Genomic DNA, 19,789 nt, shown 5'->3' on the forward strand with positions numbered 1-19,789 from the left:
CGCACGTCGATGTGCGCCGCCCGATGATGTGAGCCGCCCGATGATGTGCGCTGCAGGATGATGTGCACCGCACTGTTAGGTGGGGCGGCATTGCTAGCTCTACCTCCAACCCTCCTCCTTTATCCGGGCTTGGGACCAGCAAAAAAAGCCAAAAGAGACACTCTGGCAGAGCAAGTTTTGTTTTTCATAAGTTTTGGGGGTTTTTCAGGGTCCTGACAGGGTTCAGTTTCACCACGTTCCACACTAGAGATACATATATTATGTCAAAAATAATTTGAAGCATAGATATAAAGAATAGAAAATAAAATAAAAGGGGGGGGGGGGGGGGGGGCAGTGTATTATAATTATTATCGACACCATCATAATTATTATTATTATTATAATTAGTAGTAGTATTAGTAGTATTAGTATTATTAGCATTATCCTTGATTTTTGCAAAAAAATCTCATCCATGACGTAAATGCAGTTGAAACAGACAAGAGCAATCGAGTCCTGATCCGAGCCTGGGAAGAGCAATGTTTTCATGCCTGCAGACGAGCTGCGGTACTCAGTCCGTCATGGCGCCCGTGATGTCGCTGATGAAGGAGGGGACCTCATAGTATCGTGTTGTATATCGCGTCGGTGCAAATTATCCAGTTCGTTTAGCTACTCTGGGCTGAAAGACTTTAAACCCTCCTCTGAACCGGCCATGACCGTGGAGCAGAATGTCCTCCAGCAGCATTCTCAGAAGGTAATCTCACACAGGCTAACTTGGCAGCTAGCTAACTTTAGCCCAACTGCATCTGTACATAGTTTCTGGGCTCACGGTGTCTGCAGAGACAGATACAAAGCCCCCGTGGTTAGTTCGGTTCCCTTTGACTTGTTGTGTCAGGATTGCGGGACTAACATCGACCGCGGTTAGGAACCGTTTGTTAACAGCAAGTGAATTTGATGCAACTAGGCCCAAAGCTTTTCCAGCGCAGACCGCTGTCCAATGTTATGCTAGCTGTTAGCCAACCGTAGCTAACGATGCCACACAAAGTTGGGTTAAACGGTCGCGTTGTTCGACTAACTTGCTAAATCATACGTCGGCGTGAATTGTCACGTAACCTCCTACCAGCGTTAGCATGCTGAGCTAACGGTGTCGTCAACTGAAATAAAGGCCAAGTGGCAGTGACAGATTTAACGTTAACGTCGTCAGCTTCTTAACGCGAGTCTTTTATTTACTGAAGACATGTTGGCGTGTCAGCTGCCACCGGCGGTGACGTGCGGTAGGAAGGAGCGCGTGTGTTTGTGTGTCCCAATGTTTCCCCGGCCACTCATCACATACTGTATCTGATATCTTTGTTTACAAAGGGTGGCCAGCGGCGGAGGCACCGCGTCCTGACGCTGGGTGGGGATTGGGTGGCCTCATAGCGAGCCAAGTGTGTGACGGTTCAGCAAAACACAACGATCAAGCTTACACCTACTATAATTCAGTTTAGAAAGCACATCAAATGTCGATTCCTGGGATTTGCTCAGCGACCACCAAGCTCAGCATTGCGCTGCTTTGGTCCGTTATGTAACCACTTGAGTGATGTTGCTTAAACGTGGATAAGATGTTTGCTCTCTCAGTCCTCGTGAAAAGAAATTATATTTTTTGCAGATTGTGTAATCACAGCCATGCTTAACTACACCGCATTCAATTCAGTACCTTCGCTCGGCAGCCCAGGCTTACTGTGTTAAATCTTGATCCAACAAATCTCACTTAACAAATTATCATACAGAAGATGATTTTATGGTCTGATTGCAGTTTGATGTCTGGAGCCAAAATAAATGTTTCATTAATGCCTCAAACTCTTAAGTAGCAGTGTAACACTAACCCCATTAGTCTGTGTGGCCTTTTCAAAATGCAACCCTGATTAACAACAGTGGCAGTAAATTAGGGCTGTAATAGTCGACAAAATGTTTGAGCAATTCAAGTTTAGACACAACTTAACGTTTGTATATATTTAATTAGATGATACAATTACTTTAACATTATTATTTCCATTTAATACCAGGGATATAGTGATCAGTTTTCTTACCCATCTGTCTGTTATCTTTCAGTTTCTGGAGCACAATTATGTTAATCGGCGAGAGAAGTGGTGCTTTTAGATATTTGGCGATGATGGTGGAACTGGTCATCATATTATTCAGCCTGCAGAGCTGCTCAGGTCGGATTTCTTTTGACAATGCAGCATTGCGTTATGCTCCATCTTCAGAGTGCCTGACGAGTGCAGGGTGTGGTGCAGGGCTTCATGTAATGACCTGTAGACGGTGGAGTGAGGTTATGTTCAGGAATCCTAATCCTGCATTATTTTTGTTTGCAGCCCTTTGGCATGCACAAACGTAAAAAGTCTTAGTGGCTCCTGACTGTAAACTGCTGTACAGCCTCAAAGTTGTCCCCTGTGCCATGCAGAGAATTCTCTGATGGTGTTATTCACAAGTTGTCACTTAATGGCTGATGACCAGTGTGACAAACAGCCGTGCCAGACATGTCTCATGGAGAAGTGAGGGTGAGAGTGAGAGACTGCTCTTGTGGTTGACTTGGCCCGGATCCGTCACAGGTGTAATTTGTCTCACACTGAACTGACCCTGCCATCCCCCTGGACAGCAAACCTAAATCCATCAGTCTCTGACCAAAACCAACTGTCATCTTTAAGTTTACCTGCCTCCAGTGGTTGAAACGTGGCAAGTGCATGAAATATGATCTAATGCTTTGATTTCCCTAGTAACAGAGTTTGGTACGATCCCCACACTGCAAACATGAGCAATAGTCATCATAACTAAACTTTCTGTAATTACAGTCTTTTTAGGAAAGGTTTTAATCTTCAGAGGTAATGTACTGTTATAAATATATGTTCAAAAAGGTTTGAAGAACAACAGAAATTCAAAAATAAGGCCATTTAGTAATATGTTCTGCAGTTTCCCTCCTAGTTATTTACCGACTGAGTCTCAGGTTAGTAAGGCTAGATGCTGTTGTGAACCTTGAAGGTTTACAGGTGTATACTTGAGTTCAAAATTAATGCTGAGTCTGGAAATGTTTGTGGTCTTTCTCAAGACCTCAGAGAAATCATGTAATAATGTAGTAACTACTCATGGAGTCAGAACATCAACATGTTGACTGGTGATCCTCTCACTACATAGTCTATAGTTCTTTTTTTAAATTCAATTTCAAATATGCTTTTATTTCAATTTGTTTTTTTTGACTGTTAAGGACACGCCCCTCCCTGATTATATATAATCTCCGGCCCTAGTGTAAACTGCAGACAAATAGTTTGGTGTGTTATTACTCAAAGACAGGTGAGAACTTTCTTTTCATTCTCTCCACTGACTTTTTGAAAAGCACCGTTGTCGACAACTCACAGAAAGTCATGTACTTGATGGTAGGATTGAAGTCGGGTCCCAAACCAGGTGCACAACAGCTTCCCTGCTGGGCCTGGTTCAATCGAGTGCTTCATATCAGGATACTACAACACGGGTCCTGCTGTGCTGATGTCTTTGACTGATCTTGTCACTGCTCAGTTTTAAATGCAATATGTGCTTGCTCTAATGGTTTATTACTGTGATGACAATAACATTATATAAATATTTTGTAATTAGCACATTATTTTTATTAACATATGTGAGACTTTAATTGTTTTTTCTGAGCTGGCATCTTCAAGTACTTAAATATTTGTAATGCCGAGTTTGTGACTTTTGAAGTTTGTTTGATATTGTGCCACGTTGCAAGTAGACACTTTAATTTATTTCCAAGGCACAACTTTCTGGGTCTATGGGTGAGTGCTCTGTATAATTTGATTTATTTTAACCCTGACAGTAGTGCAGAATATCTAGTCCTGGGTGTGTCAGGCAAACGGCTCACATTCTTCTGTCTGAGCATAATATCTACCCAAATTACATTTTTGCCCAACTTAAAGGAAAACCACTTTACTTTTAGTCAGGGTTCTGCTGTAATGCATTGGGTTGGGCACTTGCACAACTATGCTCTTGTCTTCTGACTCCTTTTTTTGCATCATCGTATCGGTATCATTACTGACGTGCACCAGACTGCTCATTATCTCCCTTTGGCCAGACAGGTGGCATTTTAGTGGTTGAATAAAGAGTGTAATTTCCAAATCACTACACTGTTATTTTGCAAGTCTGACAGCAAATAATGTGCTGGACCCCTGCAGAATGTGGTTGGAGGTAATGACTGGGATTCAATTTACCACTGTTAAAGTTAAATGCATGTGGCAATGTGGTGTCAGTACAAGGTCACACTTTGACCAATTAGTGAGTTGTTTGTTACTTCCTCTTTTTCACATTTCTTTGAGAAGTGCATATTGATGTTTTATTGAGGTGCAGTCCAGATGTATTCACCTTTCCTTCCTCATTCATAGAGCAAATGCATACACTGCTTAAGAGACGGGCACAAAACTTGTGGGGGATGAAACAACCTGCGTTATTTGTTTGCTGGTGGTGCTACTTTATGACATGCCATGCTCCTGGGCATGACTGGCTTAGTTGCTTTCATTGCCTTTTGTGTAGCAGCTCGAGCAACCCCATTAAGATTGTTTAAAATTGTTTGTGGTGCAGTCCAGCGTAGCCATAGATGTGTGTTGTGTAATCAGTCTTTGGTGTATGAAAAGAACCGGCATTAATAGTAACGAGTCCTGAACCAACCAATGTGTTGTTAGTGTGACGCTCCTTTCTGCTGGACCTGTGAAACCTACTGTACACTCTGTGGTCCTCTCACTCCAACTAAAGACTCCTTCCTTGGACGCTGACACTAAGTGCACTCCCGCATTTATTCAAGCTGTGCATCGCAGATTGTGTTTGTGTGGTGAGGCCATGCAGTCCAGCTGGGGTTGACATCACCAGGTTCCCATCGGTGAACTCATCACTAGAGATGCAATTTGACAGAGAGCTTTTAATTTGATACTATATCAGTTCCTCAAGAATTTAGATATGTAACACAACTTCAAACTCTGTGACTTGACATTGTATTCTGTATTTTTTGATAAACAGTTATTTTAGTGCAATTGACACAGTTTATCAACAGTATATTTGGAGGGTAAGGTATCAATGTTCAGCCTTTTCCTCTCTCAGCCTTTACCTCTGTATAATGTTGAGCCAGATGCAGTTGAATGTTGATTCTACAGAATAGGACTTTGTCATAACTATTTATACTAATAGCTAATAAATGCTCTCCTAATCTTAGTTGATCAAGACTATACAAATGGGGCCATTCTCACTATGGTTGCCAATAACAATAATTTTCACAATCAATCAACCTGGCAATATTTTTTGATTATTTATGTATTTATGATTTATTTTTAAAATGTGCCATCTTCTTTTAAAAACTCTTAAGACATTAACGTTAAAGAAACTGTAACCTGTGGAGGTTTGGATGAATGATTTAGTAATCATCTAAAATAGAGGTGATACATTTTTCATAATTAATCTGTTTTTATAGTAATAATTAAGACCTTTAGTAAAAAAAAAATTTGCATTTAAGAACCTCAGCCTGTTCTAAAGTACTTACTGCTCCTCCATCAGGCTCTACTCTGAACTGCTTGTGTCCTTCTCTTCTCTTGTGCTTCCATAGCATCAGCAGACTCTACTAAACCAGTTGAGGGAGATCACAGGAACCACAGACGTTCAGTTACTTCAGCAGGCTCTGCAGGTACATCATCACACACATTACAACCTCTAATATCCCATTTGACACTTACTAATATTGTGTACACGCAAACTCAAACAGAAATCATTTTCAAGTTCTAGTCAGCTCTGGTTGTTAATTTCCCTGTGTTCACACCCAACTTATATTTTCCTGAACCAATTTTTGCCGCAGGTGAGCAACGGAGACCTGGCCGAGGCTGTAGCCTTTCTGACGGAGAAGAATGCAAAGGTCCCTCAGCAGGATGAGGCAACCTACTACCAGACATCCCAGGTGGCCAGCGACAGATACATCAGTGTGGGCAGCCAGGCAGACACAAGTGAGCAGCTCACTTTAACTCTAGGCCCAGATGTTCTAGAGCAGGGGTCTTCAACGTTTTTCAGGCCAAGGACCCCCAAACTGGGCAAGAGATGGAGCAGGGACCCCCTACTATATATATATATATATATATATATATATATATATATATATATATATATATATATATATACAGTAGGGGAGAGTGGGGTAATGTGGGACATTTTTTACATTTGCTTCCCTCTAGGCGAGCTCAAATGATATATCAGTAAAATTTACACATTTCCCATTAATTCAGGATGTTTTCTAGCAATAGAAATGATCAGAATGTCTTCGGGACAAAGGGCAGTGAAAATATGATTGTTTTAAAAAAAGTGGTCATGTGTCCCACTTTACCCCAGCTACGGGGTAAAGTGGTCCACTTACATTTTCCACTTTAAAACTACCATAACAACACATGTTGTAATAGTTAAAATCCCGAGAGCTAGATTGACAACCACTAATAAAGGACTAGTAACAGAATAGTGGGGATTGGTCAGTTAAGCACATTTATGATTATTATGATTCATGTGATCTCTTGCAGACCCTAGCTTACCTGCACATTGTTTCTCTGTCCAATTGGCAGAGATAGGGATATTGTTTTTCTCTGCGTATTCAAATGCCAGGTCACAGCACTTAACTGGAGCAAGGCCATGGAACTGGTCAGCTAGTTGTTTCAAGTGTTTGGCCACAGCATTGGTCCCACTTTACCCCACAGCCACCGTTTTAGAAAAAACAACATCTCTTAGCAATTCAGGCTAATCTTCAGCTAGCATCAATCACATGGTTTTATATGTTGGAAGTTCACCAACATGTATGATATAAGTTTTTCTACCTGATTCAATTTGTTTTGACACAACAGTTGATTAAGTTCAAAGCAAGAAAATTTACTTTTACATGCAAAAAACTATTTTTTGTGAAAAAACCTTGTGCCTTGTATAAACATAGCTACCCTGTTATTGTGCAATCAATACTAAGCTTATCAAATATTACAAGGGTTCATTTATTCATGTTTTTAATTTAAACATGTGCAAGGTACAGGGTGGCCATGCCACTGCCATTTATAAACATCTTGCATACAACACTGAGCTATTAAAGTAATTCACAGATTCATGTTTTATTTTAAACATGCATGTAGAATAGACAGTGAATCCTCAAGCCATCTGCGGATGGCACACATATGCTCACATTAGTGAGATGTCGGACCCTGATGGGTAGCACACAACTTATCTAATCTTGGACGGATGGAGGTTGTCAGGCAGAGGGTCATATCGATCTCACAATATATCGGATGCATGTAAATGTGTATTTAAAGACATTTAAATTTGTGGGGGAAAAATTGGTTAGAAAAAAATTATAAAAATTTTTTTTTTATAAAAAATTAAAAAAATTGTCTAATAAATCAAAGATTTCGCGATCCCCCTGCAGTACCTCCGCGGACCCCCTGTTGAAGACTTCTGTTCTAGAGACCTCACAGGAATGATTAAAAGAAAAACAAATGTATCAGTCTCTGTCTGTACAAAATATCTGTATTTTGGTTTAAGTAACAGTAAGACAAAGAAAAAACTAAATGTGAAAGGCATTTTGAATGTGTCTTTCAAGTGAGTCTGTGTCTGTGTGTGTTGTTGGTGCTGGTGCTGGTGCAGATGTCATTGACCTGACTGGGGATGATAAAGATGACCTGCAGAGGGCTATCGCCCTCAGCCTGGAGGAGTCCAGCCGTGCATTTAGGGAGACGGGCATCACTGACGAGGAGCAGGCCATCAGCAGGTTCGCTCTACAACATTTATTACTTAACAACAAATACACCAAGAAATTCTGGACTCAATGTGAAGCCAAAGTGTTAAAAAAGACAGGTACAAGCTATGGACAAATGTCCACACTCACTGCCTATCTCTGTCCAAGGTGTGAAGAAAATATATCCTGCTTACGCTTGTGCTGGGTAATAGTGAATTCAAATCGAATAATGCCTCCTTAATAGTCCAATGATTTGTCGTACAGAAAAGTAAAATGTTTTAAACAACAAGCAGTAATAAAAAGTTTTGAGGCATATTGGAAAACATTTTTTAACACAATCTTCAATCAGGTGAGAAGCACTGTAACAGATTGTTTTTAGGCACAAGATGAAGCTTGAGATAAAAGAAGTTAAATGACTTGTGTTCATATTTCATCTTTGGAAGTGACAAGGGGCTCAGAAACACGAAAAATGAAAAAAACGGCACATCCTGCTGTGAAATAAAGAAAAAACATGCAAAAAGTTAACTAAGCGAGAAATCCTGCCGAGATGGGTCTTGTGTTGTTTCGTGGAATAACATTTTAATTGCCTAAAAACATTTTTTTTTTATGCATCTTGATGCCTTTTCTCTCTCTCTCTCCCTCTCTCTTTTTAGAGTTTTGGAGGCCAGCATAGCAGAGAACAAGGCGAGTCTGAAGCGCACCCACACAGAAGTATGGAGTGATTCACCCAACCCACATGACAGGAAGAGGATAGACAACTGCCCTGTGGGGCTGAAAAATGTTGGCAATACCTGCTGGTTCAGTGCTGTCATTCAGGTGGGCACACACACACACACACACATGCTGATATAATCAAAGGCATTGTTTGACATTTTAGAATTAAGGACAAGATGGTGAATATCCCTTTTACATTTGAAGGACTTCTTCACAATTTAAGTTACTAACTACCAGTGGATGTTAGCAGGTGTTAGCAGCCACAAGAGGATGTTAGGGACAGAACTTCAGTTGTTCACCTTAGTGTCATAAAGTGTTTTGGCCGTGTAATCAATGATACAGGCCGAACTTGAGGGTACACAAGAGGCTAAAGGTAAATCTGACTGGCTACTGGCTTGTATGGCAGTACGATGAGAGTCATGTGTATCAGACGTCATTACCTCTATGCCTTTTTAAACTAAACACTGAATATCCCTTGTATGTTCTACCACACTAATTAATGCCTACCACCAATTGATGTTATCAGGTACCTATATCTTCAGTTGTGTACCTTAGCCTCATGAGGTGTTTCGGCCTTTTAATCACAAAACAACCACTTCTAAGGCAGTCCCACCGCAGGTTACTCAGCTCTGGGTGCATGTTCCAAGCAACTTGGGGCTCAGTTGGGATCTTTCATCCTGACATAGAGCCATTGGCTGCAGCATTCTGCAGTGTGTGATGTTTCTTTTATGGTCTGGCGCAGGACTTGTCCTTGGATCCCCAGATCTTGAGCGACTTGATGGTGGATGTTGCAATGAAACCTCTGCAGCCAGCCCCCACACGGCAAATTATTGCTTTCCAGGCACGTTGCTCTGCCTCAAATGCCATGTCTGCATACCGCAGCCTTTTCATCTCATTCGCTTCATTAACAGCATCCTCGCTGAGTACTGTCAATTCTATGAAGTAGACGACGCACACGGTGTTGGACCAAAGTATCAGGTCTGGTCTCAGGGTGGTAGTGATAATATGTGGCCGTAAGCCGCTGTGAGTGACAGCCTTTGCACATCTCGTTGCCTCTTTCTGACTCCAGATTTCAGGTACTACCTATTTTTGAAACTCTGAAGGAGTTTTCCTTGTTCCACAGGGGTCTACTCTGACCTAGGCCCAAACCACCTCTTTCCTGCTGATTGTGGCCCACAATGTCAGCGTGCTGAAGTGCTCCTTTTGCCCATTTAAACTTCTGTACAAGACTTAAGCTTGAGGATGCTGTGGCCAATGTTTCTCTGACATCGTGGAACTAACCACATTCTCACATAGGAGCTGATGTTCTCTCCATGTTCTCAACTCTTGTGAGGGGAACGCCGAATACTGTAAGTGGCCAAATCAGTTGTTGTAACAGGCCAAACTACAGGCACCGAAATTGGCTGATGTTTGAGGATTCCTCCTCATTTGGTATCAGTACTCCTCCAGCTCTGTGCCAAGCTTTGGGTATAATTTGCTTCACCATGCCACTCTCATTAATTTCCACAATAAACGTAGAACATCGGGAGCATTCTGATATACCCTATATGGGCCTGGGGCTGATGACACTCTTGCCCGCTCACTGTGTTCTGCACTTCGTTCCATTTTGGAGGGCTCACATCCATTTTGGATTCCGGCTGCTCGATGGGTAGAATTTGAGTCAGAATTGCTATTGGATCATGTCTCTTTGGATCAGAGTGTTTTTTCCAGGTACTCGTCTAAGTCCTGCTTGAGGTCCTCAGGCTTCCTACCTTATTTGTGGTGAAGAGAGATTTCACAAGCTTGAAGGGGTTTTTAAAGAAAGAAGATCTTGCTCGGTTTTTTCTTTTCTGAGCTGTTCTGTGCTCACCTCAAGGTTGTCAGCTGGCTTTTGATGTTATCCTGGAGTATGTTTATTCCCTCCTTCTGCTCTCTGAGGCTTTCTTCTACTGCTTCTTAAGCTGCCTCCTCTCTTGTATCAAGCGTTCTATTTCGAGCTGCCTTCTGGATTTGATTTCCCTTGTTTGTGTTATCAGTTTTCTATGTGTCACTCTAAAATGTTTCGCTCCTTAGTCATAAATGATTTTACCCATCCTGACTAGCTTCGTCTCAACTGTGCCTTTTATCTCTTCAAGGATACTGCTTAGGTCTGCATTGATGGCCTCCCATTTAGATTTTTCTGAAGCTCCAGGCCAGTTAACCTTTGGTTTGGTTTGTAAAGGTTTCTTCAACCTTGTTGGTTTTCCTGGCTAAGTGGGCTGTACACCATCTTCTGCAACTTCCTCTGTGCTAGAGTTTACTTCCTCAGATACAGGGGCGGCTGATGTCCTGCAAACTTTTGGTTTAGTGTGGTCGCTGGACTTCGCTCGAGTGACTTGATTGGCTTCTTAGAAAGTACTGAGCAATGCAAGATCCCGGCTCTCTTTTAATCAAGCACTTCGTCTTTCTTGGTGTATTCTGAAGCCCTTTGCCGGTGTAATTTCCTTCAGCCACAGGGACACACCTGGAGCTTCCTATAAGATTATTGGCTTTCGTAGCCATTAGTGGGTGTCTCCAAATACCAATTCTTATCGGATCCTGCAAGCAGGGGAAGCTAACCCATGCCAGCCCCAGTGAGGTCTATTCCCTCCAATCAGCTTTCATTCCTTGCCGTAACAAGGTCTCTCACTTGTTGTCAGCCATCCTGTTCATCCTGGACGCATCCACTTCAATCATTTTAAATTCAAATTAAATTTTTCTCTTAAGAGCATTTCCACATCTTCCAACACAGTCGACTGGACTTTAGCAATCCATAGTCAGGGATCATGAGGGATTTAATCTAAGTAGTTGTGGATAAGAGTCAACCAAATGTTATTTGATAAAAAATACTGGAAATTATGTCATAAAGCTTCTCGTCCACCGGTGGGATCAGTGTTCGAATGTGACCTTAGGTGAACTATCACAGATGAAAACTGGATACACCATCACATGGTTTCTGGCTGCTGTGTGTAATGTAACCCCCAGCCTTGAGAGGAAGGCACTGCTTGAACCTGACCCTGCTGCACTTACAAGAACACGAGTAAACAACTTTCTGTATTCATAACAAGATATACAAATAGGTGTGTTTACCTTCCCATACGTAGCAGAAAATAAGCATCACGGTTTATATAGTGAGCCAAGTTGTTACTGGTGTAAAAAGTGGAATATTTTATATAGTTTTTGTTATGTGTAAAAATAAAAAATAATTTATTTTCTCATTTCAATTTGCAGTCTTTGTTCAACCTGCTTGAGTTCCAGAGGCTGGTGCTCCACTACTCTCCACCAGCCAGAGTCCATGACCTGCCTCGCAACCAGAAGGTAAGACGCCCCCCTGTCCTCACAGAGCACAATGAACAATCCAAAACTAAGTCGTAATGCTTTGTAGTTCAGGTGTATTTGTGGGCAGCTTCACGCTGTTTATATCATAGCTTCCCTTTTATATCCTATCACAGCTAGCAATGCTTTGGCTATGAGGGTTTGACCCTTATAGCTGTGAGCCTTCGTCCAGCAGCTGTTTGATCATGCCCTAAGGTCACAGGAGCTTAGTGTCTGTTCCTGATGGTTGACTTATCTCACTGCGTATAAGCAACAAGAAGGGCCAGCTGGTGTGAAATTCTTGATATATCCTGGATATATCCACACCAGGACAGAAATGAACACACAGACACAGAACGTTTTGATTGAGCCTGGATTTTCTCAAATATGAGATGTTCAAATTTGTCTCATCACAGTCGCTGCTACAGTATATTGGCAGAGAAGCTCTCAGCATGTTTTTTTTCCATCCATATTTTCTCTACAGGGTTGCTCACCATAGGGTTAGCAGCCCGTCACTAATCTGGTCTAAGCCTCAAATTGGGAAGTGTGGTTTGGGGCAGTCGTCTCTTCATCATCTTAGTTCCCTCAGTCCTAATCACTGACCTTTTACTTTATCAGAATGAGACGACCAGAGCTTAGATTCTAATCTTTACATAACCATCCATGACTCACTTGCACAAAAATAAGTGTGCTGTTACCATACACTGCCAAGACTTGTTAGCTCTGAATAGCACTGCCGCCATGGGGACACTGCAAGACTTTTGGAAAATGTGTATTTGTAAAGAAAAATCTGTTAGCAGTTACAGTTTGGTCTACGGGCTTCACCATGTCTCTGTAATGACAACAATGCATTATATTTAAACGGGAAAAGGATGACAAATAGGTTGTTTACTCATACATCATTCACCCAATGACTTTTTTAATATGTTGCTAGATTTTCAGTACACCCTACATTTTATAAGAAAGAACGCTAACATAGCATGGAGGGAGCTCGGTATAAGGGGATCACTGCTCACACATAGAAGAATGACACCAGTCTTTCACACAGTGATGCACACAGCTTATTAATTAAACATCGGAATATGATCCGTTCTCTGCATTTGACAATACTTACACCCAAGGAACTAGAATCAGTATTAGGAGTGAAAATGTCAGATTAGTGCATCCACGTGCTGTGGCTTGAGACACACAGGTGGTGACACTTTTCAGCACATCGTCAGCCTTACTACATATGCATGTTTGATGATGTATCCTTATCCTCAACAATCATCATATTAGGGATTATGTGTTATCTCTACAAAAGCCTATCACTGAATATTAATAACGTAACTAATTGGAAAGCATCAGATAACATATTGGTTTTCAGTAAAACATTGGTGCATACCTTCTCTCCCCTTCTGAGATGAGGAACACAGATTTGATTCTCTAAATTTTTGATTGTGTTCCTCTGACCAGGAGCACAGAAACCTGCCCTTTATGCAGGAGCTGAGGCACCTCTTCTCCCTCATGGTGGGGTCCAAGAGGAAATATGTGGATCCGTCACGAGCTGTGGAAATCCTCAAAGACGCCTTTAAGTCCAGTGAGTCACAGCAGGTAAGCCTCTCTCTGCCATACTGTTCCTTATCTGATGTTCCATATGTGTTATTGATCAATTTACCAGTTTAATTGGTATAGAGTCATTGTCTTCTGTTATGTAAAGAAATGTCTCACAGTAGTTTTGAAAAGTTGTAAATTAATTGTCTACTTATCAAGACATTTGAATGGTTATTTCAGTCAATCTAGCAGTTTTACTGTCAGGCAGCAGCAATATGCAAGTATGTAAATTGAAAACAGTCAAAATATTAACCTAGACTTAAAACAGAACGTAATGAAATAGTGATGCTAACAATATTTTAAAGACGTCTCTGTGTTGTGTAACATATCTACTGAAAGTAACGTGCTAACCAGCTAGCCCCCCTCTGCTTCGTAATACTACGGAGGAGTGGAAAGTCCAAATATATGAAAAAATGCTGCCCCCTATTTGTCTTTGAGGTATGAATTAGAAAACTGGCAAATTCCTGCACTAAGCCACTTAACGGAATGTGAATAGTTCCTGTAGAAACACACGTGACAGATGTACGAAACTGTTCCATTCTTACACAATCTAAGAATGTAGCCAGTGTCGCTGCAGAGGTTAACTGAGGCCACCCCTCTGGCCTCTGTGCTCGTCAGTCATGTCGCTCCTCTGATTATTACTCAGGTTGGATATAGGCATTGACCTGAATTACAGTGTGGCATTGATGTGAGAGTGGCCTTAGGGTATTCAGGTTCCCTTTGAAGTTCACCATTCGTGAACTCCTCTGCAAAGACCACTCATCTCGTAGCTGAGGCTCTGTGAATATTAGGAGTTGAGAGACGTGGCATTGATTTGACTGATTGGACTTTCTTGCTTGCAAGTCCTGTAGTTTAACTATTTGACCTCCATGTCCACAAGGCAGTTCTGCGATTGGTTTTGTTATAAGTATGTCTTTGTATGTTCTTTTACTCAACAGCAGGATGTGAGCGAGTTCACCCACAAGTTGCTGGACTGGCTGGAGGACGCCTTCCAGATGAAGGCTGAAGAAGACAGGTAACCACTGTGGGGGAAGAATGGATATATAGTAAGACATAAACCAATCTATCTTGGTGAAATACTGAATTCTCAAGCAGAGTGTCATGTAAGTCTCACATGTAAGGACTGAATCTGAGATGCCTCGTGTTTACCACCTTTTTCCTGTTGTCAGGGAGGGCGAGAAACCAAAGAACCCCATGGTGGAGCTTTTCTATGGTCGCTTCCTTGCTGTGGGCGTCCTGGAAGGTGAGAAGAGGTGTTAAATTAAAACCAATAAAGAGACAAAATAAAACAATCACAGCAAGATTAGGCGTTTGGATGCTCTGATTACAGCAGCCAGAAAGCAAGCCAGTTCTTGCCCCTGGTAATGAAGAGTGACCTTGTCTTAATGAGATGTGGTCCATGCAAAAGAGGAGAGCGGTTGCATTGATTGTGGAAGACCTTGACGGCTGATTGACATTGCGCTTATTATGCATGACAATACTGGCCCTGAGCCACCAAAAGCTGAGCCAGTGGACTCTGCTGCTCATAAAATGACCTTAATGCCTCATCTGCATGTCCGCTAGCATCTCCTCTCCTCTTTTTTCTGTTTTTGGAAAGGGGGGGGGGGGGGGTCTTATCAGGGAGCTACGTGCGGCCATTTATGTAGTTGTGATTAAGTGACTGCCGAGCAACTGAAAATCACATTGTTTTCAAACGAGAGTGAAGTGGCTGTAATTCCTTTATTAAACCAACTCTCTGATATGATGCATGTGATTCTCTGTATCTTTCTCTGTCACGGGCCGTTTTCGGACATGAACTCTGGAGAATGTCTGCACAATTGGGTCTGAGCTTTAAGCCTTTCACATAGTAAAAGCGGATAGAGTCTCAGGTCAGGCACACTCACAAAACCACAAAAATCTGCAGAAAGTTCTCGCAGGCAGGAGGCGGGACATAACGTAAGAATTCCGCAGGAAAGATCACATGCTTTTGTTTACAGCACATCGACACCAGCATTAGTCTGTATCACCAACAGCTTGTGAATCTCGGTGACATCTTCGTTGAAGTTTTCTATATCTATGGCTCCTTGTTTTCATCTGGAGATATCTGTATTCTTAGTTTTTTTTATCAGTTTCATGTCTGTTAAAAATGTAATCAATGCACCCACTCACTCCCAGTGATTCCCATGGAGAATCTCCTGCGGTTGTATCTAATGGGAGTCTGCACTAGTGGCCTTGCAGAAGGATTCGCAGAGAAAGTCGGAAGCCTCTGACTCTGTTATTTGCGTTCCAGCCTATCTCTGGATGCTGTCAAGAGAGCTGGAGTTCAGTGCATGTCTGAAAGCAGCTATGGTTAGAACCCAGCTTTGAATAGGTGACCCACAGCTGCCTCATGGTGTGCACTGGCCTTGTTCTCGCGTATCTCCTCAGTTCATCTCTATTGTATGTGTGTATTTCAACAGGTAAAAAATTCGAGAACACGGAGATGTTTGGACAGTACCCACTGCAGGTGAACGGCTTCAAAGATCTTCACGAGTGTCTTGAAGCTGCAATGATTGAGGGCGAGATCGAGTCCCTGCACTCGGCAGAGAACTCTGCCCGGTCTGGACAAGAGGTCAGTGCTAAAGCAATGCTTTACCTACATCCAAGGGGCATGGAGAAGGTCAAAATTCCAAACTTGCCATATACTGTATTAGCAGTATGACAATAAAGTTGTTGTATGTACTACAAGTATAAGGCCTGTATTTCTGACCTCTCCAAACAATTGTTAATCACTACCTATCATGAGCACTAAAGAGAAGAAAATCAGGTTAAATGATATGGGATTATGTGGTGGATCCTCTCCAAAGGTTTGACCTTCTTGCCCTTATGTGACACCTTTGCTATTCTGAGGCTGACCTCTGGTTAGCTGCGACCTTGCCTACCCTGTCCCTCAGCAGCTGGGTGTAGCTAATTAACAGGCAAGTACACAGATGGGTATGGCACCCAGCCCCCTGGAAAAGCACCAGGCATGAGTATGGGGGGGGGGGGGGGGGGGAATTAGACACAAGGAGTGAGAGGGAGGGGGGCATTAGACACAAGGAGTGAGAGGGAGTGATTCACATCATGCAGGCATACAGGGTTTCCTCCAGGAGAGTGGTCAGGGGAATTTTGATGTCCTCAAATCTGATCAGGCCAAAATTCAATTACCTTCCATGTCTAAGTGGATCATGATGACACACATATGCTTCCTGTCATGAAATGACCTTTGCTTAATATAAAATTCAGTATGATTGAACTTCAACCAGCAAAATCTAAAGGTTTGAGAGGGGGTGGTACCTATTTCAATACAATGACAGAGGTTAATGGCAGTAAAGAGTTTGATAAAAACAAATCTAACTTACAATTTTGCAGTAGTAAGTCTCACAGGCTCCTCCCCACATTATTCCATGTCCCCCCTGTTTTTTTTGCCGGAGCAGAGCCTCTTCATTGTCCTGCCAAATAAATCAAATGACAATTAGAGTGGAGTATAATCATTTAACTGCAACCAAGGACAGAAAATCTTTGGCATGCACTAAAGTCAAACATAAGAGAGTTTATCTCAGCATCAACATTTTCTTCCAGCACTGGTTCACAGAGCTCCCTCCCGTGTTGACCTTTGAACTGTCAAGATTTGAATTCAACCAAGCACTAGGAAGACCTGAGAAGATCCACAACAAGCTGGAGTTCCCCTCGATGCTCTACCTGGACAGGTGACAGAAATAATAACACTTGACTGTATTATGGAAAATCTTTGCCTCAGCTGTAAATGACAATCTCAAATCTATTTAAGACTGAAACCTGTGTTGGGATATTTGTGTTGTCAGGTACATGGACAGGAACAGGGAAATAACCAGGATCAAGAGGGAGGAGATCAGGAGGCTTAAGGAGCATCTGACGCTCCTCCAACAGCGACTGGAGAGGTACCACTTGTCCACCTCTGAATTTAGCCACAGTCAACAAGAGCCATGGAGAGTAAATTCTCCCTGACAGCGCTCATTATGCCCCCCTCTCTTATCTCTCTCTCTCTCCCTGTACTTGCTTCCATCCCGTGACACTCGCTGTTTCTCTCTATTCCTTCTCAGGTATCTGAGTTATGGCTCAGGCCCCAAGAGGTTTCCTCTGGCAGATGTCCTCCAGTACGCCATGGAGTTTGCCTCCAGTAAGCCTGTGTGCACTTCCCCTGTAGAGGACATTGACCCATCAGTGCCTCCCGGTGGCACAGCAGGACAACAGCTGCCCCCACCAAGGTAAGTTTCCAACATTACTGTCTGATATTTTCAGGCAAAACATGGGAATATGGGCCTTGTGCAAGAACATTTCTGTGTTCTCATCCTGAATTTTGCCTCTTTTCATTTGCCTGTGGCAATGTTCCAATAGATAATTAAAATCCTTTGGTAATCCTATCAGATTGAGCAAAGTCTTCACTGCACAAACATAAATTGCTTGTTTTAACTTGATGAATGCCACCTATTCATAAATGGGTGCACAATTTGAATTGACTATTAAACTCTCTGTTGCTTTGTTTATAGACACAAATGTCATCCGAGTGTGAAAAGTACAGCTAAACAGCACAGGTCTTAAATCCAGCTGTTGGACTTGAACAGATGACAACTGAAAAAACATGAGCAGAGACAGTAGTCGTGTACTAGGGGCCTAAAACACACACAAAAGAGTTATGTCATTGGTATACAGTGATAGAAATAAAGAGGGAACTATGTGACATGAACAGTGTTGCCATAGTTACTTTGAAAAAGTAACTTAGTTACTTTACAAGTTACTTGATTTTAAAAGTAACTAAGTTAGATTACAAGTTACTTGATGTTAAAAGTAACTAAGTTAGATTACAAGTTACTTTATTAGTTACATTCAGCAGCTGCCGACAACACCCCCGCCGCCTCAACATAAAAATGACAACCGGTTTGGCCAACACTAACTTTATTAGACACCGTCGGAGGCCCCCCCCCCCCCCCCCCCCCCGCGCGCGAACGGAGGGTTCCCCTAACGGGCGCTGTAGCTGAGGTGATCCGCGAGAAGAGCCCGACACACGTCCAGAGTCGCTGTCGCCGACCGTCGTACCCGGTCCCCTCCAACCGGTCCCCCGCCTTCCGCAGCGCCGACGGACACCGCCCCGCGGCATACTATAAGGATAGCCCCCGCACCGCGGACGAGCACCTCCCCCCCTAAAAAACCGTCGAGGAGTGCCGCACACCGAGCCTCCGGCGGCGTGGTGAGGAGGGCGACGGGGCGACTGCTCCCCCAGCCGCAGGACGTGCCCAGCGGGTTAACCACAAATACCGAAATAGTAACGCAAGGTGACTTGGACAAGTAACTTTAATCTGATTACTGGTTTGGAAATAGTAACGCGTTAGATTACTCGTTACTGAAAAAAGCGGTCAGATTAGAGTAACGCGTTACTAAGTAGCGCGTTACCGGCATCACTGGACATGAAGTTAGCTTCATAACCATGTCTCAGTAAGGCAAATGGGTACATGATTGACCTGGGCGCTGGTTTAGTCAGCACGACGATCACAGATTGCAGGCCACTCACGGATTCTGTTGGTACTGAAGAGAAATCTCAAAATACAAGAAAACTAATGAATAAAACATGTTTTAAAACATACATTGTACATTTCTATGTGATTCTTACACCAGGCAGTATTTTTTAGGTACTGGATTCTTTTAAGTACTTATTCTGAAATGTGAAGTGGAAACGCCTTTATTTTATATCATTTATTTTAATGGAACAAACAGTGTCGTCACACATTATCTAGTATTTATAAATCAAACAGCTTTGACACCCCTCAACAATGATCATATTCATTTTTGTAAGTTAACAATTTTTTGTTGTCATACCATAGGCCCAGACCCAATGTCTGTATGTATTTTGATTTTATTTTTAAACCTTGTTTTTTAACCTGCAGCACAGCCGAGCAGGAGTCCCTGCCCCCCCCAGAGAGCTCAGGCTCTGCTTCAGGTCCCACCACAGCTTCTACTGCAGCCCAGCAACAGAGAGTACCCATTCATAAACCCTTTACACAGTCCCGACTTCCTCCTGACCTGCCAATGCACCCTGCCCCGCGGCACATCTCAGAGGAGGAGCTGAGGGTGCTTGAGGGCTGCTTGCATCGTTGGAGAAGCGAAGTGGAAAATGACACCCGTGGTAGGTGTACCTGCCTTCCGATTGCAGCCCTTAATGTTTCCTCTGTTGTGATTCCTTCAGCACGATTTACTTGTCCATCACTTTCTGATAAACTTGAGATTGGTACTTACAAATAGATTGTATACGATTCTTTTCTCACCAGATCTGCAGGGCAGCATAAACAGAATCCACCGAACCATAGAGCTTATGTACTCTGACAAATCTATGATGCAGGTGAGCCCCAGTTTTCTGTAATCAGTCGTAATTGTGAAGCAAAAAGCCATATCAAGTGCTTCATT

The 19,789-nt window shown here is 42.6% G+C and overlaps 1 protein-coding gene across 7 annotated transcripts in view; it reads left to right on the forward strand.

Moving 5' to 3' along the window:
* Positions 1-501: 501 nt before the first annotated feature.
* Positions 502-19,789, forward strand: part of usp25 (ubiquitin specific peptidase 25) — a 30,592-nt gene continuing 11,304 nt past the window's right edge. For 4 of the 7 annotated variants that reach the window (XM_053441344.1, XM_053441347.1, XM_053441348.1 and 1 more), the window contains exons 1-15: positions 502-730; positions 5,591-5,668; positions 5,837-5,981; positions 7,624-7,768; positions 8,389-8,551; positions 11,678-11,764; positions 13,217-13,354; positions 14,293-14,369; positions 14,524-14,597; positions 15,793-15,944; positions 16,934-17,061; positions 17,176-17,271; positions 17,434-17,598; positions 19,273-19,511; positions 19,654-19,724. In XM_053441344.1, the coding sequence (XP_053297319.1) occupies positions 524-730; positions 5,591-5,668; positions 5,837-5,981; positions 7,624-7,768; positions 8,389-8,551; positions 11,678-11,764; positions 13,217-13,354; positions 14,293-14,369; positions 14,524-14,597; positions 15,793-15,944; positions 16,934-17,061; positions 17,176-17,271; positions 17,434-17,598; positions 19,273-19,511; positions 19,654-19,724 (1,965 nt within the window). In that variant the 5' untranslated portion in view covers positions 502-523. The remainder of the gene's footprint in view (positions 731-5,590; positions 5,669-5,836; positions 5,982-7,623; positions 7,769-8,388; positions 8,552-11,677; positions 11,765-13,216; positions 13,355-14,292; positions 14,370-14,523; positions 14,598-15,792; positions 15,945-16,933; positions 17,062-17,175; positions 17,272-17,433; positions 17,599-19,272; positions 19,512-19,653; positions 19,725-19,789) is intronic. The other 3 variants (XM_053441346.1, XM_053441350.1, XM_053441345.1) reach the window with 2 other exon arrangements.

This window comes from Pleuronectes platessa, chromosome 15 (genome assembly GCF_947347685.1).
Source record: "Pleuronectes platessa chromosome 15, fPlePla1.1, whole genome shotgun sequence".
In the NCBI taxonomy this organism is placed as follows: domain Eukaryota; kingdom Metazoa; phylum Chordata; class Actinopteri; order Pleuronectiformes; family Pleuronectidae; genus Pleuronectes; species Pleuronectes platessa.